The sequence below is a fragment of the Oncorhynchus clarkii genome, chromosome 6, assembly GCF_045791955.1.
Source record: "Oncorhynchus clarkii lewisi isolate Uvic-CL-2024 chromosome 6, UVic_Ocla_1.0, whole genome shotgun sequence".
In the NCBI taxonomy this organism is placed as follows: Eukaryota; Metazoa; Chordata; class Actinopteri; order Salmoniformes; family Salmonidae; genus Oncorhynchus; species Oncorhynchus clarkii.
Window position 1 is genome coordinate 56,286,613 of NC_092152.1, and position 23,148 is coordinate 56,309,760.

The window sequence follows — 23,148 nt, forward strand, 5'->3', positions numbered from 1 at the left end:
TTATAGACCACCGTGTTGGAGATGAATGTGCTTCTCAAAATACAACTCCTTCGAAACACGCCATACCCCCAATGAAAATAAACAACAAATGGGCCAGCTGGTCAAGGCTTGTGTCCCAATAACATAATGCGACGGTGTGAACTTAGCCAATATAAGAATATGTCAAATTTAGGCATATAGGTAACCAGAACTACGCTGTTTAGTACGCTATCAGCGCAACATTCAAGTACAAGTTGTGATTTTCGGATGTGATGAGCTAACGTCAAGTACGTACATGCTAGCTAGCTATCTTGCTACGCTAGCTATGGACTAGCTAGCCATGCTATCAAATTAATTAGCTAGATAGATAGCTACCACCAATCTTGAATGTTTTCTTGTCATTGACAGCAAATATGTTTTACTAAAATATTACCTAGCTAGAGTCTGAGTTAGCTAGCTGTTTTTTGTCAACACACACAAGCTTAATATGGACACACTAGAGTTCTTAGCTAATATGACTATAGTCACTATTGCTTTTGGGGGGGTTGTTTTCGTTCAATGTTGGTTAAGGGCTTGTAAGTCAGCATTTCACTGTACGGTCTACACCTGTTGTAGTCGGCGCATGTGACAAATAACATTTGATTTGATTTTAATGGTGCTAGACAAAATCCAGCATTGTTTTGACTGTGGCAAGCCGTCGATATAGCCTGCCAACAGTTGTACGATTCATTTGTCTGTCCTTGCTCACCAGAATGTGTTTTTACATTACAGGGGCATTCCATGATGGACAGTGATCTAAGTCCTCAGGATAAAAAAGACTTGGACAAGTTCATAAAGTTTTTCGCTTTGAAGGTACTGCCTTTAATTATACGCAATATTGCCACACTTAGATTATCAAGCACTTTCTACAGTATTCCTGAGCTGATTAATTCACTGAGGTTGATAATTCCCTAATTTCTCTCTGTCATCAGACAGTGCAGGTGATAGTCCAAGCGCGACTTGGGGAAAAAGTATGCACACGCTCCTTGTCTTCACCTACTGGCTCTGATTGGGTAAGTCACAATTAATTCTTTGCCTCTCAACTCATTAATTTACCTGTGCCAATTTTCTCCTGAAAGGGTTGTGGATTCAAGTCTCATTAAACTCAATTATTTTCACCAGTTCAATCTGGCAATCAAAGATATCCCAGAAGTTACACACGAGGCAAAGAAAGCTCTGTCCGGGCAGCTTCCTGGCATCGGACGATCCATGTGTGTTGAGATCTCCCTCAAAACCTCAGAGGTAAGATAGCACTGACTGGTGTTCACAGACAGTTCTTGAGACAAGTGGTCTGGATCATTGGGCATTTGGGCATGAACATGTTTTTGTCATATTTTACAGGGAGACTCAATGGAATTGGAGACATGGTGTCTTGAAATGAACGAGAAGTAAGTAATGAGAAGTAGTTTTGTGTTTTCTTATTTTAGTGCTTCAGTTTTTGTAGTTGGACCGTAACACTCAACATTTCTGATTATTATTTTTTTTTGCAGGTGTGACAAAGATATTAAGGTGTCCTACACTGTCTACAACCGCCTGTCATTACTGCTCAAGTCACTGCTGGCCATTACAAGGGTAACCCCAGCCTACAAACTCTCACGAAAGCAAGGCCATGACTATGTCATACTGTACAGGTTTGTTTTCTTGTATACAGATAAGTGTTATCATTATTTTGACCGGTATTGCTAACAATGGAGTTTTATCGTGTTGGTAAACAATCTGACTAATAGATACATTATTTTGCAGGATATATTTTGGAGAGGTTCAACTCACAGGATTGGGAGAAGGTAACCATGCCCGTTATATTATTTACAGTGCATTCGGAAAGTATTCAGACCCCTTAACTTTTTTACATTTTGTTACTTTATTCTAAAATGGATTAAATAGTTTTTCCCCCCCATCAATCTACACACAAAACCCAATAACGTCAAAGCAAAAACTGTTCTTTTGAATGTTTTGCAAATGTATTAAAAATAAAAACACGTATTACATTTTCATAAATATTCAGACCATTTACTCAGCACTTTGTTGAAGCACCTTTGGCAAAGATTACAGCCTTGAGTCTTCTTGGGTATGATACTACAAGCTTGACACACCTGTATTTGGGGAGTTTCTCCCATTCTTCTCTGCAGATCCTCTCAAGCTCTGTCAGGTTGGATGGGGACCATTGCGGCAAAGCTATTTTCAGGTCTCTCCAGAGATGTTAGATCTGGTTTTGGCAAGGGCCATTCAAGGACATTCAGACTTGTCCTGAAGCCACTCCTCCATTGTCTTGGCTGTGTGCTTATGGTTGTTGTCCTATTGGAAGGTGAACCTTCACCCCAGTCTGAGATCCTGAACACTCTGGAGGAGGTTTTCATCAAGGATCTCTCTGTACTTTGCTCCATTCATCTTTCCCTCGATCCTGACTAGTCTCCCAGTCCCTGCCGCTGAAAAGCATCCCCATGCTTCACCATAGGGATGGTGCCAGGTTTCCTCCAGATTTGTCCAGTCAGGCCAAAGAGTTCAATCTTAGTTTAATCAGACCAGATGCTATTTACTGAGGAGTGTAGTATTCCATCTGGCCACTCTACCATAAAGGCCTGATTTATGGAGTGCTGCAGAGATGGTTGTCCTTCTGGAAAGTTCTCACATCTCTACAGAGGAACTTTGGAGCTCTGTCAGAGTGATCATCGGGTTCTTGATCACCTCCCTGACGAAAGTCCTTCTCCCCCGATTGCTCAGTTTGGCCGGGCGGCCAGCTGGAGGAAGAGTCTTGGTGCTTGTAAACTTATTTTGTTTAAGAATGATGGAGGCCATTGTATTATTGGGGACCTTCAATGCTGCAGACATTTTTTGCTACCCTTCCCCAGATCTGTGCCTCGACACAATCCTGTCTTGGAGCTCTACGGACAATTCCTTCGACCTCATGACATGGTTTTTGTTCGGACATGCACTGTCAACTGTGGGACCTTATTGTGGGACAGGTGTGTGCCTTTCCAAATCATGTCCAATCAAGTAAATCTACCACCGGTGGACTCCAAGTTGTATAAATCATCTCAAGGATGATCCATGGAAACAGGATGCACCTGAGCTCAATTTCGAGTCGCATAGCAAAGGGTCTGAATACTTATGTAAAATGTCTAAAAACCTGTTTCATTTTGTCATTATTGGGTAATGTGTGTAGATTGATGAGGAAAAAAATAATTGTATTCATTTTGGAATAAGGCTGTAACGTAACAAAATGTGGAAAAAGTCAAGGGGTCGGAATACTTTCCGAATGCACTGTATACATTTTGTTGGTTGTCTGGGTCTTTGGAAGTGTTGTATAGGGCTGTGAAGATTTTGACGTTAGTTTTTTCTGAATGCTGTTTTTCAGGGTTCCAGACAGTGCGTGTAGGAGTTGTGGGAACTCCCATTGGAACAATCACCTTGTCTTGTGCTTACAGGACAAACCTGGCCTTCATGTCCACCAGGTACAGAAACAGATGCTGTTCTTGTTCACAGCACTGCATGGGCTCACTCCTCAGTGGTCAAAAATGCACTGCCTGTAAAATCTGCCACCATGTTTTCCCCTTTACTTCCACGTCCTCTCTTTGTTCTCCACTGGTTTTAGCTATAAACTTCCATTATTCCTAATTCTATATTCATAATCTCACAGGCAGTTTGAGAGGACGGCTCCGATTATGGGCATAATTATTGACCACTTCGTTGAGCGCCCCTTTGGCAACATGGGACACATGCGTCCATGTAACTACAGGTGGGTTAGCCCTCGCCCAAACACCTATACTGACCCAATACAGATTTGTGCATGCCTATTATTTATTATCATCGTTAGTGATGGTATACATTTAAAGGATTGAGTAATAATCTGGCCATGTTTGTTTGCCTTCCCTATACTCCAGAGCACCCGGGGAAGATGAAGGAGCATACAATGGGGTGGAAGATTCTCAGGAAGTGTGCACCACGTCCTTCTCCACTTCTCCACCCTCACAAGTACGTATGTCACTGCTTAGCAAAGTCGATCTTTGCAACATGTGTGACTTCAGAGGTGGTGTCCATGTTGAGGTTTGAGATTTGTGAATGTTACTTAGACACACCCATATGTAAAGACTCCCTCTCATGTCATAATTCACATCCAAATGGGTCAGGTGTTTTCTTAAACGATTATGTCTGGCACCGCATTCAAATAGACATACATATTCAAACATTTGACCCATATTGATGATCATGCATCCAACTGTTGTGTGTATTTGTGGATCTGGTGGTTTGGTATTCTCATACCCAAAGCTCATTTCACAAGTCTGGCTGTGGGAAAAGTAGATGTTTTGTGTTGGAGACATTACCAAGCCCCCATACCATATTTCTCCTTTCTGTTTTCTGTATAAGTGCTTTCATCTCTTAGCCCCTTTTCTCTCTCTCTCTTTCTGTGCTGTCTGTGTAGTGTGTGTTCACTGTAAGTAAGGCACATTTAAAGACCCCTAAACCTGCAGTGATGGACACTCTGAAAGTCCCCATGATGGGCCTGGCCTTCTCACACCAAGTGAGTCTTGCGTGTGTGGGCATGTATCTCACTCACTCACAATGCCTGAGGTGTTCCAGGACTTTTTGGCCTGTCTTCTATTACCTGTTTAAAAGTAATAGAAGTATGGAGCGCTTAAAAGCTGATCAATGGAAGCAATCAAATGGGACAGCTCTGTCTCCCTTACATTAGGGCGTCCAATCAAAAACGCATCTTTTGACCAATGGGTAAAATAATGTTTTTCTGTGTAGATATTCCTCTAAGAAAACCAATGGTCCTAACCTCGTATCTCTATAATAATCTGTTGAACTCTTCCAGAATTAGGGTGACTAAATCAATGGAGTCCAGAGAGAGAAAAAAAAAAAGTGCTAAAAACGGAGGAAAATTGTGCAAGAAACCAGGTTACTGGCTACCTGACAGGCTCACTTTTCCATTGAACTCATCATATTTATTCTCAAATCCGCAGGGCATAAAACAATATAGATGTAAGATTGATATGTATATGCCTTTCATATTCATCTGAAATTCCTGTTATTTTTTTGAAGATTTTTCACAATAACGGGCGTATCTCTGTGAAATGTCAACAGCGCACTGAGCATTTTTTTACCAAGCTTTTTATTTTCAAAGCCTTTTACATGATTTCATTCAGCTCGTGTCATGCTAATTGCGCTTTTTGCGACCCGCGGAAACAACTTTGAAGACGATGACCACAAAATGTACAGTGCTCACAAGTTGTCACGAGAAACGTGCACCGCTAGGTCAACAGAGCTCGGTGCTTATTATCAGATGTATTACGTTACGAAATCCGACTTTTTGTATGTAATGTTAATGATATGTTAGAGAGAGTCCAGTTCATTAATAATCACATTTGTCTTGGTAAAAGGTATTTTATAACATAAGGAAGTACTTATGTCATTATCTACTGACTGCCCTAGAATTCCGAACCTAAATCCTTTCCACATTGGTTTGCTGATAATGATTCCTTAACAAATAGTTAGTCGTCACTTAAATATATGAAGATATTAATCACGTTCATTGTCAGGGTAAGTCAAATCTGCCTTAGAATCTTTACACTGTCCTCTCTAATGCTATACTTTCTACCTCCTGCTGCTTGCTCCCATCACCCCATTTCTGCTCTGTGGATTAATTCATGTTTTAGCTCGCTCTCTCTTTCTTACTTTTCTCTCTCTTTCTTACTTTCTCTCTCTCTCTCTCTCAGCTCTACTGCTCTCGTCTTTCTTATCAGCCTCCTGTTCTTGTCGGAGCTGCTGACTTCTGCCACCCTTCCACCTTAAACGCTGCCAACCCACACCAGGTAACCACCCAGGTATTGAGCGAGTCAAATCACATCTTATTTGTCACATGCTTTGTAAACAGCAGGTGTAGACTAACAGTGAAATGCTTACGTACAGGCTCTTCCCAACAATGCCGAGAGAGACGAAAAATAGAGAAATAATAGAAAAGTAATAATAAATACACAATGAGTAACGATAACGTGGCTATACACGGGGTACCAGTACAGAGTGAATGTGCAGGGGTACGAGGTAAATATGCACCTACTGTATAACTAGGAATAAAGTGACTAGGCAACAGGATCAATAACAAATAAGTAGCAGCAGCATATGTGATGAGTCAAAGTTAGTGCAAAAATGGTCCATGCAGATAGTCCAGGTACATATTTAACTAACTTTTTAGCAGTCTCATGGCTTGGGGGTAGAAGCGGTTCAGGGTCCTGTTGGTTCCAGACTTGGTGCATCGGTACAGTCTATGGCTTGGGTGGCTGGAGTCTTTGACCATTTTTAGGGCCTTCCTCCGATACCGCCTGGTCTATACCAGTCATGGATGGCGCCTTGCGGTCGGATGCCAAGCAGTTGCCATACCAAGCGGCGACGCAGCCAGTCAAGATGTTCTATATGCATGGATTTGAGGGCCAACACGGGAAACAAAGCTTTGCATTGGTGTTACAACATGACTCAACCAGTGCTAACTATGGCCTTTCACACGTCCTATGTAGATGGGAATTCCAGGGAAGGAGGGGGGCGTACCCCAGCAGGTGCCTGTGCAGCCTTGTCATGGTGCCCAGGCAGAGCATGGACGAGTGTCCTCATGCCCCCCCGCTGATCATGTTCCCGCCACTCCCTCCAGCAGGTAAGCCCCAGTCTGCCATGACCCCCATGTGACAAAAGCGAAAGACCCCGTGGGACTGTGGATCACCTGAGATTATACTTGCTTGGGAGAAACCTGTCGGTTACAACTTTGCCATGTTATCTTTCAAAGTGGCGAGGGTGCAGAGACCTTGTCGAGGAGCATTGAGGTGAAGGGTGTCTCTCCCTGTGATGTACTGGAGACCACCTTCACCAGGAAAGTGGGTGCCTTTGTCAACAAGCCAGGCACACAGGTAGGGACAACCTTATTATGTCCTTGTTTAAGTACACACCTTTGATATTTTTTGCTGGAAGTACCCATTTTTACGAGAAAAGGACAAAATACCAGTGAGTATTATACCGTTGTAATCACTGCCGTATTACTCTTTGTCCATTGCAGGTAACCACAGCAAGCCTGGACTTACCATTTGCAGCGTTTGCTCCCAGAGCCTATGACCTCGAGGAAAATGACCCTATGGTAAATCAAATATTCACATACATAATTGTCACCCTTAAATAACAATTTTCTGGGTTATGATTAGGAGTCATTTTAGTGCAGACATGGCAATAATATCACTTCTCCTTTATCCAAGGTTCAGCCGCCGGAGTCCCCAGCCACGTCCTCTCCCCTGCAGGGCAGTTTACACTCCCAGGGCTCTGGTGAGAGTGGTGGCCCGGCACAGGACGACTTTGTTATGGTGGACTTTGTAAGTACCCTGCCTTCGGTAACAGAGTAAAACACAGACTGCATTTTGGTCAAGGATAATAATAATTCGATCAATCTAACCTCATTTCTATGCCGTATCAAATGCTGCTACGAACAAATGTCTGTTTATGTCTGTCAATTGTGAATGTTATCTGCAGAGGAAGAAAACGTTCATTTTCTTCGTGTAGAAATTAGCATTACTTACGTCACTTAGCAGTGGTCATTTAATGTGCCTGCATAACTCGGCTAGACGAAGTGAATGTCCGTGCCTCGCAATACTCCCTTTAATTAAAGGCCTTCGCTTGAAAAATGAGAAAAAAAAGCAGCAATAGTACTGTTTGTCCCGCTTTAGATGACGTAGCAGTAAACACTAAGATAACTCAAGAAATCTGTAATAAAGTCCGACGTTTCTGCGGAGGAGGTCTTAGTCACGCAATTTTACATCTAACTAACGTGTTTGATGCAGTATTTCTCAACTGAAACAATTTGCATGACAACGAGTTGTCTCTCGTTGAACGACATCAAACACTTCATTGAAGAATCCCTACCGTTGACCAGTCACCTACAAAAGGGGAGTAGACTTCGGCTACTGAACTTCTGATTGCCTCAGGAGAAAAAAAATTGTGTGCATGAACAGCCGAAGAAACTGTTTCGGATGGGAAGCATGCAGACGCCTTCAGACAGTATTTCTTTCTGGCCTGTATCTGGGCTGTAGTGACCATGAGAAATGAAATCCAAAACAGTCAAAGGCGAATGCGACAAAGCACATAGCAAGGCTTTTAAAGCAACAGAGGGAGAGATGTCAGCTTTGAATATTTTAGATAAATGCTTCTGATGAAGAGAAAATGAAGCTTATGGGAATGAGTGTTCTTAATTCAAATCTCTGACCTGTTCTCTCGTGGTTAACAGTTGAGAATTAATTAGGACTGTTGCTGGCAAGAAAATGTAAAAAACGGAACCTCTTTGGGAATAATATGTGCTGCTGACAACAAAATCGTAGGATCGATCGTCTATTATTAAGGAAGGGCCTGTTACAGTTGTTGCCCTGCACATCTGATTGTGTTCTGTGTGCTCTGTGTTATTCAGAAGCCTGCGTTCTCTAAGGATGACCTGCTTCCCATGGACCTTGGCACATTCTACAGAGAGTTCCAGAACCCCCCACAGCTCGCCAGCCTCACTATTGATGTCAGTTCTCAGTCCATGGCAGAAGACCTGGTGAGATGAGACACACTTCTGACTTCCAAAGAGAGATGGTTTCTGTTTTGTTGCCGGGGGGGTGTTGGGGTCTCCTTGTGTATGAAGTGGTCCTGTTGGAATTTTAAATGACTGACGGATAGTAGTGAGAGGGGAACATAGTAGTTACATTCAAACACACAGTAAATCGTATAATGGTATCTTTTCTGTGGTGCTTTTTAGTCTAATAAATCAATATCTTAGTCATCATGTGTTTGTAATGATGTTCATTTTCCCAACAGGACTCTCTTCCCGAAAAACTTGCAGTATACGAGAAGAACATTGATGAATTTGATGCATTTGTGGACACATTGCAGTAGGGATAGAAATAGATCCACTGGCTGCAACGACAAATTATCCCATTTAAGTCCATCTGCAAGGTCCTGTTGTCTTTCGAGCTTGTTTGCATTCAGTCTGTGTATGCCTCTTCTTTCTTCTCTAGATTTGAAATTCCACATTGATTTGTAATCGGAATGTTCTTCAAACCTCACTGGTTGATGTATTGTAGAGTAAGAGAGCCTGTACCCAAGACATTTTTTTCTGATGTGAAAAACTGCAACATTTGCTCTAGTGTTGAACAGACTGTCATAGTGTAAATACCAAATCCCCTCTCACCTTGCTGTTATAGAACTTAACACACAATAACAAAGACATTCAGTTCATGAAAGCGATTTTGTCTAAATAATGTCAGGAGGCATTGTATTATTGCTGTCCCGTGTGACACGGAGAACGTTCATAGCGCCTATGGAGTCAGACATGGCTATGTTTTAGTAGATGTGAAGAAGCCAAGCTATGTATGGAAAATGATCAGTAGTAGTCAATCTATACCCAAGAAACATACTCTAGCTGAATCTGTATATTGAAAATGTAAATTGGGAGAAATGTTGTCCTCCTACCAACTTTAGGACAAGTATCACTACAAATGATGTACCATATAAAGCAAGTTTACTTTTTCCCCTTATCTGTAAAAAGGCTAAACATTATTTGCACTTTCAATGTATCAATCTTAAATCCTCTTGATTTTCCCAATGCTTTGTTAATATACAGTAGCATGGTCATGCGTAATAAAAGTTATTTCAAATGGCCTATTTTGTATTATCGGAAAGGAATAAGCCAGAGGCCCTATATATATTTCTGATTGTGGTCGTTTGTGATTTATACCAGAACACCACGAGTGATTGTATTTGTCGCCCCTCTTGAAGCTTAAATACAATAGAGCATCAATACTTATGTCAAATGAGTACGCCCCTCCACACAACTGAATAAATCAAACGAAGGCACTTTTAACCATCACCTTTTATTTATACTTTATATTCACAACATAAAAAAAGATCTTGAAAGTAAGATACCTAGAACTGAGGAAAATAGTCTTAGAGACATTTCATTTTCACTGTACAAACCAGGAAATACTATTTGACAATACAGATAAACAAAGGTGGATAAATGGGCACAATTTTCACGAGATGACAAGTGGTAGTTACTCGCCTGTTTCCTGAAGGCACACAGACGCAAATGGGGTCAAAGGTTCTACTAAGCCACAGATCCGCATGTCAATGCAATTGTTTCATTGACATGATTAGGAAGTTTTCATAATAGACAAAACATAGAAGCACAACAGAACTCTTACTTATTCAGTCTTAATATTAGCACAGTTCTTGTTCGGGATATGTTTGTTACAAAGTCATTCAGGATTACAAAGCACAGGAGTTGTACCCCCAAAAGTTTGGCCACTGCAAATAGAAAAACATTTTAAGGTTAAAAAAAAATATCAAATGGAACCCTCTTAGTGTTCTCCAACGCATTTGGAATTGAACAAAAGCAACGGACGTCAAAATAAGGCTCAGAAAAAAAACTAATCTAACAGTTAACATACAGAACAAAAACAAATACAGTATGGCCTGAGAGCCCAATGGGTCTGTAAGTACACAGCATTTCAGTCTATCCATGACTAGGAGCCCTTTTATTTCCCCTACTGACTTTAAGGCTTCATAAAAGATCTTTCGCCAGCAATGACACTAGCCATCAAAGCCTTTACATCTGGATAATGATTTTCAAGGAATAACTGCCGTAGGTAGAGTAATAATGCACACAAAAGTAGAATATGTATCATGAACACTGTCCTGCATTGAGAAAGCAAATCAGGCATAACATGAAATGTAGAAGTTACACGATTAAGACTAATAGAGTTTTTTTTAAATAGTTGACCTGTAGAAATGATCAAAAATTAAGACTTGGCAAATGTAATGCAGCAGAAAGAAACAAACGAAGGCTTGCTGGAAATATTTAAAAAGGCGATATGTGACAAACATTTAAAAAAAAAAACATAGATACACACTTATGGTTTTATTTCGCGATAGATTGTAGCTTTACACATAACCATGATACTTAAATAAGACGTGCCAAAAATATAAACTCCAGAAAGAATTGAGACTACATCGAATATCGGAGTACACTGGCACATTGAGTGTAGCGACCGATCATTTATGAAATTCTAAAATGATTTGTTCCAACGCAAATAAGACTAGACATACCAAGTAAATTAATATTAAATATATTTTGCTCCCCAGATACAAAACATTGCATAAATGTTCTCAGAAATCTGTACCATCAAAATAAATATTTGATATGATTCAAACCAGAACAGATGTGAACTGGTTTCGGTTATTCCAATTGTTTTAAAGACCAAATCGTGTACACTGTGTTGAACCTTTCCTGAGTGATAGATATCTGGCGGAGACATTAAAGCCTTCTTCATACCTGACTTCTAACCTGACCTTTGGCCTCTTTTGGCATCTTCAAGTCTCCCCTGTTTTTGTTTTTCTCTCTCTGTGTCCTCAGTCACAATACACTCATGCATTTGGCAACACTACTAGGGGACACTGGGAGAGACACAGTTACGCTGTACTAGACCAATACAGAGACAGGGTCAGAGATGGGGATTTAAACACGGAATGAAATGTGGCGTGGTTAGAGATAGCTGTACAGGAGACGTGTTACGGGGAAAAGACCTTGTGGTGTTGGTCCAACAGAGTTCTGGTGAAGTTATTGATGGGGCCGATGGCACTGAGTGTCATGGCCGCGTCTTGTCCCCATAGCAGGTTGGGTCCGAACACCACTGCCAGGTTGGCGTTGTTCATCTTGTTGATCTCACTCTGTGCAGACACCTACATGGGCAAGCATGCATGTTTGTAGAATATCAATAAGAACAGAACAACTCACTGGTTTATTTACACAAACTGGTGAGGGCCAGTGTCGCCAGGCAGTACTAAATGCCACGATCGAAGACTATTTAGACAGAAGCCTAAAATAACAGGCCTCCAAAGACAAAATGGAGTGTTTGCAGAGCTTCTGAGACGTATTCAGCTGGGGATATGATGTGACAGAAAACATACCTGCACCAGGAACTCAATGAGGAACTTCAGGGAGGCATAGTTCTCCTCGGGGAGCATTGCCAGCATGTTCCGGATCGCAGTCACTTGGGAACTGCTGTCAACATCTGAGGAATGAGCATAACAAATAGCATAACAAATACACCCTTTATATTATACTGCTATGACTTAAAACTATCCTCTAAGGATTACGACCTACGAAACAAATTGACAGCTATAGTGATATTTTGAATAGCTATAGTAAAACAAACGTAAAAATATATCCCCATTGTCAACTGTGTGGAGGATAAGAGAGTCTTCCCCAGACTTACTGTGGAAGTTGACAATGTCGTTGTAGAGCTGGTAGGTGAGGAGGGGTTCAGGTAGTTCTCTGAGGAATGTCTTGAGGATGACAGCTGCCAGGTGAACGTCCTCCATCTGGGAAAAACTCACCTCCTCACCTGGAGCCACAGACGGACACAATTACAGACACAGACAATCACAGTCGTACAAATCCCACAGCTACAGACAGAGATAATTAGGTCTACCCAGGGATTTCAAGACCAGATATTATTTTTTAGATATTCATTTAAGAGTAACAATGAGTGAAAATCATTCACCCGAGTTATATCTGTGCTGAACATCCTTAACGAGGGTCACGTTGGCTGACCGCCGGAATATCCCCTCAATTTCAAGACCTAAGACAGGACAGAAAATGGGGGAAACCACAGAAACCAAACATTTTGTAAAACAGAACCAAATAGCAGAATTAGCCTTGTTTTTCAAGTCAAATACTAATCCAGGTACAGTATCCATGAAATTAGAATGGAATTGTCCAAAAGATGATCAACAGAACAAAGACTCAAAAGTTGAACCCATCATCATCAAGAAAAATTACCACTGGTAAAACATGCAAAAATGGTGCTCACCTTGTTCCGTTAAGAAGGCCACTGTGTCTTGCATCACTAATGGAACTGCTTCGTTGTCAGATCTTCTCGCTCTTAGCCTTGACAAATCAACAAGAAGAAAGCACTTAAAAACCTTTGAAACATACACAGGAGAATATCTTACGTACGCAACGTTAAGGTCGGATATTGAGGGAGTAAAATACAACAGCCCTCATCCAGCTACCTACATTGGCAAGGGGACTCCAAACTGTTGATTGGGCAGTGGTGGACTGCGAGGGGGGGACATCTGGGCCTGAACTGACGCTTTCAGTGAGGCTCGGATTTTTTCATCATAGCTAACAATTTTGGGTGTGAGAAAGCAGAGTAACGCACTTGATATAGTCAGATATCACAAGTAGACATCCATTACACAAGAGTGAATAATTCAATGCCAATGTTGAGATACAGTAGTCACACGTAAAGTGTGAGAAATGTTCTTACTCTCGCACCCGGGTGGGTATCACTAGCTGCTCACACTTAACAATGTCCTCCAGTTCACTCAGGTAGTTGATGTAGTTGATCTTTCGTCCAAACTTGAAGCTAGAAAAGAAAGGATTCATCACACATGGCAAACACTTTACAGTTAAAGGAATAAAGAGCATATGATGATGGTGCTGGAATGCTAACCTGATGAGAGGCTTGAAGAGGATGAGAAGAGTCTTGATGAACATGGTGGGGTGGACAATGTACAGTGCCTTGATGTTCTTCTTGTACCTGAAGAAAACAGCAGTCAGCAAAAGTAAACTTTTGTTGTTAGAGACGTCAAGCCATAAGTGCAAATAAAGCACATCATTAAAAAAAAAATAGACTTAAGTATGGGTGAGGGCAAAGTCCACTTCCTCTTTGGCTTTAGTTTTCCGATTCAGATCTCTGGTGAAATGGAGTGCATCTCATCCTTCATAGGTGAAAAACTAGGAAATGTGCTTTGCGACTATGGTCCCCAGTGTCTGGCTAGAGGTAGGCGGGGACTCACTTCCGGTCAAATTCTCTGTAGGCGTCTCTCAGCCAGCTGAGAGATGGCTTGTTCTCACTGGTGAGGCCATTATGGAAGTAGATGAGGGTGTAGTCGCTCTCAACATACTGGTCTAGGGTGGCCTTCAGATACCTGGATGATAGTATGATAGTTGGGAAGTCAATCCTTATCACATGAAAACACAAACAACGACGACTACTGACTTGACTAGGGGGGGGGGGCACAAACAAGAAGCAATTTATTAGAAATTTGGCAGTATGAAAATGTCTCAATAATCTCTAACAGTAACACCCACATCAGTAGCTTGTGGTGGTCCAGTTCGTGGTGAGGGGGCATTCGACAGGCGTTGAAGACAATCACCTTCCTGCCAAAGTTATCGTCACCTTGACAGCAGATTGAGAGCGGAAACAACGTCAACGGGATCCAAGACTGAACATGATATTCAGCACAGAAAAGCTACACAAGTAGAGACAAAGTTCTTACCTGCTACTTCTACAATCTGATGCCTGGCAATATCATAGTATGGGTGGTCCCAGGTCAGGTGTGACCCCTCCCCCAATCGCTTGGATATGTCCGTCTCTGTTGAGAGATTCAACCATCTCACACTTGCGCATATCTTTGGAGGCAGATCGCTCAGAATTTCACAACTCAACGTTTTGGATCTGCCCCGTCACGGACAGTATGTGCTCACTGCTCACTGTTTGCAAACACACTTTGAGCCTCTTCTCAATGCATCCTGAAATAAGTAGATGGGTGTGACATTTAATTTTACGGGCTTAACCCACACACATGACCACGACATCCGCATTGTGTACTTCTGCCAGCAGCAATCTGCAAGCCACACTGACTAAACCAATGCCCTTCTCACAGAGTTAGTCATTAACATGCAGTTGCCCGAGGCGGGGTGAGACAGTGTGCGCTTCATTTGGTATCTCATAAGATGAACCCTTGTTCCCTTCTCTTTTATCATCTGTTCATGAATAATTAGTAATGATTTTGAGAATAATTCAAACTCTAAATCATGGTGCTGTAGATGCATCCATTAGCCACAAATAATGGCGTTCGTCTTCAACCTCCCCACCCCTCTAACTCCAATCAGACAGGGGCTGGAGATCTGCTGTGAAACAGAAATTTGACTGTGCCTACAAATAGGATGCATAACTAATGAATGCACACTGTGTCAGAGGGCAATATGCAACGATGTTGCGATAATATGACACGAGTAACAAACGGCTCACTGCATTGGGCTGTGAAGAAGGCTCTTTTTGACTCTTCCCTTGGACTAAAGACAGATTGACGTAAAACTATGAGACGGTAAAGATGTTTAGAGAAATAACAGCAATAGTAATGGTCCTACAACAACGTTCCATTTCTAAAAACTCAGCTGATCTTACAACAGGCTGATTGGTATCATATTACAAGGGCAAACATTATTTTGCCAGGAATGTGTCTTTTTAAAACCGTGATCTCATGATTTTGTTTTACTCAAGGGATTAGTTGGCTTTTAGAACACTAGAAATTCTTTAAGCAATTTTTAAAGTTCAGGAAGCTATTTGATTTGATTTCTGACAGCACAAAGAGGTCCAGCTTTCCTTTTAATTGCCTTTAGGTTCTTACCAGACTTGCTCATACTGGAGTCATCTGGGGGCCACAGCTTGTCCCCCATTGGAGACAATTTGAGCAGGTCCAGCGCATTGCTGGGTGGATCATCTACTCCAAGGTCATCATTGAGCTCAACCAGAAGGTCTGAAGACATGGTGGTGTACTATGGGACTCCACACGGAATAAAGTCTGGTCAAGTGCTCAGCCAGCCTCCTGTCACAGAAACAAGTGTTAAGTTCTGGATGGATGTTGATTATCTAATGCAAAGAGATGGCACCTTATCTCAGCAGTGGGATCACTTTAAATATCTTGTTTTTTTAAGAGTCTTCCTCAAAAGAAAAGCATTCTTCTGACTGTGTCGATTCCCTCCCTATAGCCTAATTTAGACAAATAAAACAGCTAACAAGTGTTAAACAGGCACATTTTTTAAACATGCATTTTCTATTGTGCTTTGTGGTAATTTATCACTGTTGTACTGGACCCTGTGCGAAATCCATGCAACTAAGTTACCATATTTTAAAGCTGTACTGATGCGTCATAACTGCAGAAGAGCAACTCCAATGGGGCCAGAAAGGACAATGCATATGAAACATGGACGGAAGAAACAAATAGGTCAATAAGCGATTGTCCTTTAGACTAGGCCTATTTCACATCTGCAACCAGGTTAGCATCATTTGAATACATGCCTGTCGAATGCAGCAACAATTGCATGGCTGGTTTGTTTGTGGAAGGCCCACACAACATTTCACACACACACCGATTTTCACATGGAATGACCCAATCTATTTTACAACACCACAGGGGTTGTGATGGAAGAAGAAGCGTTGTTGTGCAACCCGACGTTCTTCATTTGGCTGCAAGGCTCAAATACAGTCCTCCCCATCTATGAGATGCAATCTGTTCTGATATGTTGGTTCTTTAAATATCACGACTGAAGTCAGAAACGCATTCCTGTATGCGCAGTCCACGGGAGTAGAAATGCATTCAGGCAAAGTGCAATAATTGTACACATCTAGCTCAATTAGCCATAAGGGTATATTACGAAACACTGCTACTGCCATGTAACGTCAGCAACCAGAATAAGGTGATTCGCGTCTTAGCTGTTTATCTATCGTTACGCAAAACAAGTCTGCAATTTGTCCCGAATCTTCTAGTTAACGTTAGCTATTTCACGTATGCTCCATTACACTGCGATGTCGATAGATTAAAAACAACAAAAAACGTTGCGTTGGCCAACGTCAGCTACCGACGGTACAGCAGTAGTTCACCTAACTACTCAACAATGTTTTACAAATGTCGATAGATTCAAATAAACGTTAACTAGCTAACCTGTAGGTGTAGACTGTAGTTAGCTAAATTATTGTTGAGTAGCTAGCTAGCTGTTGTCAGCTAGCAAGGCACAGTATGGTGTTACCATTATTTTTCCTCGGCTGGTAAGGCTAACCACCTGGTTATAATTGGGATAATCCAAGTTAGCTCGTCTAACGTTTATGTCCTAGCTAGCTACAATAACGCGCAAAATACATTGATTATTTCATCAAATAAATTAAATTGTCGGATTTACCGTACAGTCTGTGAAATCGATCCCCGCTGAAAGGCTTTCTAAGTTGTTAGCTGGCTAGGCTACTAACGTTAGCTATGCCAGTGACAAGCTGCTTGCTTCACTAGTCACAAACATCCGGTTTTCGTTCGGCGGGTGGAGAGCTCTCGGTCTTGGCAAACACACTACTATACTTCTGACTCCGAAAACGAGACAGAGGCATAGGAGTGCGGCTGTGTGATCAAGGCCTATCTTCGATTATGATAGCAGATATAGTTTCAAACCTGCTTGCTTTTACTTCATCATTAGATCTGTATCCCAAAAAAAGTTTCGAAAACCTTGTGCACAAAAACTACATGCAGAATTCTAGTGGCAGTCTCAGATCTGAATTAAGTTTTTGTTCATTTCTGTAAAAGGTAATATTGCTGAGTAATAACAAGCAGATCATGATCAGGAACACACGTTTATTTCCAATATTACATCAGTTTGCATGTAGAGAAAATGAGAAGAAATAACAATCAATCATCATCATCACCGCCTGTTTTGTCAATAACTTTCTTCATCCACCTTCTCATACGGAAAAGATGGGTGTAGAATCCATATTTCCCATCCCTGTCACATCCTTCTCCCCAGGACACAATGCCGATCTGATACCAACGGTTGTCATCTGGGTTCTGTGAATGAGGATATAAGTCATTATCATGCGTATATCAAATATAAAGGGGAATATGCAAGACATCTAATGAGTGAAGTTCGTGTTTCTCTAGTTGTATACCTTCATGACAAAGGGACCACCGCTGTCCCCTTCACAAGCATCACCAGTTTTCTGTTCCTCTGGTTTGAAACCTGAAAAGTACATGGGCATTATGAGGAAGCGTCATACTAATTGAAACACTTGTGGTTCACCAAGACACACTGCACCAATTCACTTTTGGTTAACATATTGAATGGACTTGAGCTACAGTATACAGCAATTCCCATTCTGAGATGAGAACTGCTACTCACCAGCACAGAACATGTTGTCAGTGATGCGGATAGAGGTAGAGGCTCTGCAGATATCCTGTTCAACGATGGGTAGATGGATCTGCTGGAGAACTGTGGGTTGAGACTTGGGGGAGGAAGTCCATGTCTCATAAAGGTTCCCCCAGCCTGTCACACGGCCTTTATAGCCAGCAAACATCAGTCTAGGAGAAATAGAAAAAGGGATGCTACCATTGCTAGTATGTGAAAAAGCTCAGAAATGTTATTTCATATTTAATCATTACTGATAGCTACATTACACTCTCTTACGTCTTAGCAACCTGCTTGGTTGGTAGACAGACAGGATGAATCTCATCAGTGAAAGTAACGGGCCTCCTCATGTGCAGCAGAGCGATGTCCCGGTTCAGGTTCTCCTTCCAGTTGTACTTGGGGTGGACAATTATCTCATCAATGGCCACAATCTTCTCTGTGCCCTTCTCAAACCTGGGATTAGGTTGAAATAGGGTATTACCCAAGAATGTTTTGGTATGGCTATATTATTGTTTCGTCACGTCTTATGGCATGTCTTGGTTCACTGTTGCACTGTGCAAAAGTCGATGTGTATTGTTTGTTTAATACAGATAAAATGGGAAAATAGGAGATAATCACTCACTTAGCTCTGTTATGTTTGCCAAGACGGACCAGGATGTCATTGATGGTGAAGTTTTTGTTCCATGGTGGGTAGAGGATGCAGTGGGCTGCAGTGAGGATCCACTCATCACTGATTAGACTGGCCCCACACAGAAGCTCCTGGGGGCTTTTCTTGTACAACATCACCTGCCTGACATCAAAGCATCCATGAATAACAGGCATCATCATTTTCTTCTGCCAAATTAAATCTGTGTCTTTTTTTTAAGGCCGAGGCTCCGGATTTGACTTTTCCGGCCTTGTGCATTTCTCACTGTCAATCGTGAAATTATAATTATTCCGGTTTTACAGGTGAAACATCTATGCAGCATCTGCATACCAACCATCTGATCTCAATGAGTTCCATGTGGATATGCATTTAGGTCTTCTTGAGTTATAGGCTACCGTTTAAAGTAGCCTACAGTTTTGTTTTGAATGAATGTATTGTGAGTGAGTGTATTTTTAGAGCAGATTGTGTTAACAAACTGTAGCATAGCCTACCTGTGTTTAGTTTCAATCGAAGCACATATTTTGCCAAGTGGCGTACTTTAGAGTTTTGGCCACAGAAAAAAAAGACACTTTCAGACACAATCATCCTAAAATCTCATAAGAAATTAGGTGGTGTTTTTTTGTCTTACAGTAACGTTACTACGCTATTATATTTGGGCATGTTATGTAGAATAGGCTCCTATCATTATGTGTTCTTGCAGACATTGATTCAGCATTGATCTAACGTTATTAAACGGGCACCATTCGCCAGAGTAGCCCTGTTCTCTATGAGTAGAACAGAGACTGTGTATAAAGTAGAGAATCTCGCATGTGCAAAAGCTTCGGGCCTTTAGCTGTCTGGAAGAAAGGTGCAGAAAAGTCCGATCGGCAGCCACTCCATTCTTTCAATTGGGCAATGCATTGACAACCCCAAAACATATCCTCTAAATGATAGACAGAGATAACTTCCTTTCCCGCTCCCACCGTGTATATGGTCAAACACGATGACCATAATCCTAAGTAGTAGTCCTACGTAATGCAATAGAATAAATGTGGTGTTTTGAATATCTATTCATTTCATTACCATGGTGCACTGGCCACCTCTGCATCAATCCCTTTAACAATACGGCCTCCTTGGTAGGAGTCAATCAGTTCTTGCTCTCTACCGTCCTTCTTACTTATCTTCTCAAACATGGGTCGCTCCCCGCACACTGAAAATCAAGCAGAGTTGAATTCAAAGTCATGAAAATAGACACTTTCCTCCTCGGTCTGCCGTACCTTACACTTTATGTCCAAAATTATACTACTTACCCATCTCTCCACTGCCAAAGCTCCGAGGGCTGAAGAAGGTTTTTCTGGGCCCAGAGAGTGTTGTCCTTTCCCTTCCGCCAGCCGCCTCCTCATAGTTATCTATTGGGTCATCTGAAAGAGAACAACAGTCCAGCACTCACAGTAAAGAGCATTTATTTTTCTTCAGAGTCCTAATATTTTAAGTGAATCGTTTACAACTGGAACAAGTGTTCAGCTCAGTGAAACAGCTCACCACACATGTCAAGGTCACAGTAGTCCACAGTGGTATTTCCATGCTGGTCCACAAAGCACCAGGGTCCCTCCATATCTCCGTCAGGGTTTCTACAGTGGTTCGCCACAAGTTTGACCTCTGGGATGAAATCCTTTCCTTTTCTGAGTGCCAATGCCTCTGGGGAGGCCCAAGGCAGACACTTTTGGCCGTTCATGGTAACTGAGAGATCCCCAGTATAATCCAAGCCATTGTTGGCCATGCAGTCCTTCTTGGTGTACGTGGCTTTCCCATCCACTGCAGCGGGTACTTTTGGGGGTACCCAAGGCTCCCCTGTAAGGGAACAATCACAATAGAGGACCGCTAAGACATATTGCAACATGCTCTGCACTTTGTTGTTGAGCAAGGACGCATAGAAACTACCGTATTGTCAGTGTAAAAGCACACCCAGCTAAGCAACAACATGCAGTCAAATGATGGTTATTTTATGCAGTAGGGAAATCATACCACATTTTGGAACAATACATTGTTCTCTCCTGACTGTGGGATCCCTGGTGAAGCACCAAGGTCCTTCAGGAGTTTTGTCTGGGTTCCTGCAATAGTTCTCATACAGGGTCTCATCCAGCAAAGTATTGAACTCCCTAAGAAGAGATGTTACCCCTCAGCAACGACACAGCAAGAATGGGACAACTTTGAAATTACATCCCTCAAGTTATGGGGTCAATAATACATACGTAATTCTGTGTGGGAAGTTACTGGACCAGTACTGGCATGTTTTTCCTGAGGAAGTAGTGAAGATGGTGCCGTTGTAGTTCTCACCAATGCCCACTGAGCACCATCCTGTAAGATGCAGGCCCACATAATATTTGAGAAACAGGATGTCCTGCTCAAAAAAAATTATCTTTAACATTATACAATTTTCCTGGTAGATTCCTCACACTTTTTAGTTGGTTTCAACACAAACATTAACATTTTGTCCAGAAATCATTGACATATTTGAAATGCACAGTGTAATCAGGCCATAAGTATTACCATCGAGATGAATACACCCCCTCACTGTATTTATATTGTCCTTGGTTCTCAGCAGTGAAGTGCCTTTGCAAGCTGTGAAGAAGACAAGCAGAATTAGAAAACATGAGGAAATACTTGCCTCTACTTGCTTATCACTGCCAAAGTCGATATTAATGTTTGTTCTTTAAGCATAAAGAGCACAGCATGTGTGGGAAGAGCAAAACGTGTGGGGTCACCAACACTGGGGCTAAAGCCTATTCCTCAACCAAGTCGACTCACATCTCAGTTGCACTTTGTTCTGGTTCAATATCATATATTTACATTGGTGTTGTGACTGATGACTGCACACATTCCATGGATAAGGTTTTGATAGAAAACACAAATACCTACCCAAATAGTTGCCCCAAAAGGCCTTCTATATTGAGAAAGATCAATTTAGACAGTTATTTGGGGAGCAATACTATAATCATACTTTATTATGCAAATTAACAGTGTTACCCAGGTAAACATAAAGCTCATGTTTTAGTTACTAGTAAACCAGGGTGAATATGAATTTGCTTTCCATAATAATTCAATCTAACGAGCCAGACATTCTCACCGTCTTGTCAGGCTTTTCAAAGACTTCACGGGCTTCTTCATGGTCACAGATCTCCTCGATGCACTCCCGTTCCAAGTTCCCAGGTTTCAACTCCTCAAGGAAGGAATTTGCCCGTTTAGCACGGATAAAAACCTGTGAGGCCTCCTTGCTATTAAGAAATACTATAAACAAATATTTGATAACTCAACCCATTGTTTAGTGATATTAAAACAGACAAATAGACTAATTCACATCAAGGAGTAACAGTTTAAGGGGTATACATGTTCTAAATATCGATACTTTTGAAACTTTCTTGCTTTTGTGCTCTCTGGGTTGGCAAATAAAAGCTGGTATCTTACCATTTTCACAAAGGGTGATCTGAAGAGTAGAAGAAAATAGTAGAGTGAAAATGAGAGTTGCGGGTATTCGACCCATTGTTGCGGATGGTTAAGACAGAACTCCTTGCAAAACCTAGGACATCACCAAACCTTCTCACCCCTTCAAAATCCAGTACTCATTGAAACACCCCACTTTCTGTTACATTGAATCCACCTGGTTAATATTGAACCACTATACTAAGACTGACTCTGGGCTGCGCCTCCCATCTGGGCCATGTCACATACAATGTTGCATTCAATATTTCCATTAAAGTTTAAACTACTACATATGACCATGGATAAGCTTTCCACACAATGTCAAGAATTGCTTTCTCAATTGTTTATTTTCTGTCAGGGCCTACTCATGGATTACTTTATATATATATAAAGAAATTATATTCAGTAATTACAAACAGAATACCAAATTATAAAGACTTAAAGGCAATGTCAAAAACAAATACACAATAAATCAACCTTTTAAAACACCCCTATCTGCTAATTTAGACTATGATAGTGTGTGCCGCTAAGCTGCATAGACAGGCATAGCAAACACACACTCCAAACCAGAATGTTTGCTGATTCAGTCTCGGACTGTCCCAACCATCGAAAAATTTGCACCCAAATATTGAATGAAGCATTGGAGAAAGAGGTGAAAAGTCAAAAGTTGTGTTCAAAAACACATACAACTGTTGTAAAGCCACCACAGAGGTACTTATTTTCTCTCTTTTAATTGGAGTCTTCAACAATAATGATAATATTGTTGATGGGCCCATATTTACAACAGTGTGTTAAAATACAGTAAAGCTATTTAAAAAGCCTCCATAAACAATCTCCAGAGATCAAATATATTTTGGTCAGATAAAAAATAAAACTTCATGAGGATTTCTCTTTGTAACCATTAAGACATTTCCTAAAATACAGGGGCAGGTAGTTTTAGTAGTCCTTGAAAAGAACATTTGCTGCAGGTGGTGGCTAGATAAGGTCCACCACAAATGTGAGT

The 23,148-nt window shown here is 41.4% G+C and overlaps 3 protein-coding genes across 11 annotated transcripts; 1 reads left to right on the forward strand and 2 right to left on the reverse strand.

Annotated features, from left to right (window-relative positions):
* The first annotated feature begins 29 nt into the window (after positions 1-29).
* Positions 30-9,684, forward strand: LOC139411325 (ATG13 autophagy related 13 homolog (S. cerevisiae)). Of its 9 annotated transcripts, none has more exons than XM_071157554.1 (18): positions 53-266; positions 751-831; positions 951-1,031; positions 1,141-1,260; positions 1,360-1,406; positions 1,509-1,649; positions 1,762-1,802; positions 3,374-3,470; positions 3,656-3,754; positions 3,900-3,990; positions 4,439-4,537; positions 5,736-5,843; positions 6,531-6,664; positions 6,794-6,914; positions 7,061-7,138; positions 7,254-7,367; positions 8,453-8,581; positions 8,842-9,684. In XM_071157554.1, the coding sequence occupies exons 2-18, from the start codon at positions 760-762 to the stop codon at positions 8,917-8,919; spliced, it is 1,650 nt and encodes a 549-aa protein (XP_071013655.1). In that variant the 5' UTR covers positions 53-266; positions 751-759; the 3' UTR covers positions 8,920-9,684. The 9 variants fall into 9 exon arrangements, with proteins under 9 accessions (XP_071013659.1, XP_071013661.1, XP_071013664.1 ...); XM_071157555.1 differs by having other exon boundaries at positions 5,736-5,831; XM_071157556.1 differs by having other exon boundaries at positions 54-266; positions 5,763-5,843.
* A 193-nt stretch (positions 9,685-9,877) lies between these two features.
* LOC139411326 (rho GTPase-activating protein 1-like) lies at positions 9,878-17,194 on the reverse strand. The gene is made up of 13 exons (XM_071157565.1): positions 17,054-17,194; positions 15,505-15,702; positions 14,371-14,466; positions 14,183-14,270; positions 13,888-14,019; positions 13,542-13,628; positions 13,356-13,454; positions 13,103-13,210; positions 12,897-12,973; positions 12,588-12,665; positions 12,300-12,428; positions 11,992-12,095; positions 9,878-11,763 (listed from the first exon to the last, which is right to left on the reverse strand). Exons 2-13 carry the CDS (start codon positions 15,641-15,643, stop codon positions 11,593-11,595), a joined length of 1,308 nt encoding a protein of 435 aa, XP_071013666.1. The 5' UTR covers positions 15,644-15,702; positions 17,054-17,194; the 3' UTR covers positions 9,878-11,592.
* A 277-nt stretch (positions 17,195-17,471) lies between these two features.
* LOC139411330 (prothrombin-like) lies at positions 17,472-23,099 on the reverse strand. The gene is made up of 14 exons (XM_071157576.1): positions 22,131-23,099; positions 21,793-21,953; positions 21,585-21,609; positions 21,216-21,287; positions 20,918-21,023; positions 20,691-20,824; positions 20,208-20,516; positions 19,976-20,086; positions 19,749-19,875; positions 18,663-18,830; positions 18,320-18,493; positions 18,035-18,213; positions 17,805-17,875; positions 17,472-17,703 (listed from the first exon to the last, which is right to left on the reverse strand). The coding sequence occupies exons 1-14, from the start codon at positions 22,204-22,206 to the stop codon at positions 17,548-17,550; spliced, it is 1,869 nt and encodes a 622-aa protein (XP_071013677.1). The 5' UTR covers positions 22,207-23,099; the 3' UTR covers positions 17,472-17,547.
* Positions 23,100-23,148: the final 49 nt, after the last annotated feature.

Excerpts from the sequence above, each read along its gene's own strand:
- LOC139411325 (XM_071157554.1), top strand. The coding sequence starts at position 760 with ATGATGGACAGTGATCTAAGTCCTCAGGATAAAAAAGACTTGGACAAG. Across the intron at positions 1,407-1,508 it reads TGTCTTGAAATGAACGAGAA|GTGTGACAAAGATATTAAGG; the intron begins GTAAGTAATGAG and ends TTTTTTTTGCAG. Across the intron at positions 8,582-8,841 it reads AGTCCATGGCAGAAGACCTG|GACTCTCTTCCCGAAAAACT; the intron begins GTGAGATGAGAC and ends TTTTCCCAACAG.
- LOC139411330 (XM_071157576.1), bottom strand. The coding sequence starts at position 22,206 with ATGGGTCGAATACCCGCAACTCTCATTTTCACTCTACTATTTTCTTCT. Across the intron at positions 21,024-21,215 it reads GGGGTGTATTCATCTCGATG|GATGGTGCTCAGTGGGCATT; the intron begins GTAATACTTATG and ends TGCATCTTACAG. Across the intron at positions 18,831-19,748 it reads GAGGTGGCCAGTGCACCATG|GCAGGTGATGTTGTACAAGA; the intron begins GTAATGAAATGA and ends CTTTGATGTCAG.
- LOC139411326 (XM_071157565.1), bottom strand. The coding sequence starts at position 15,643 with ATGTCTTCAGACCTTCTGGTTGAGCTCAATGATGACCTTGGAGTAGAT. Across the intron at positions 13,211-13,355 it reads ATACCCACCCGGGTGCGAGA|CTATGATGAAAAAATCCGAG; the intron begins GTAAGAACATTT and ends CAAAATTGTTAG. Across the intron at positions 11,764-11,991 it reads TCATTGAGTTCCTGGTGCAG|GTGTCTGCACAGAGTGAGAT; the intron begins GTATGTTTTCTG and ends TTGCCCATGTAG.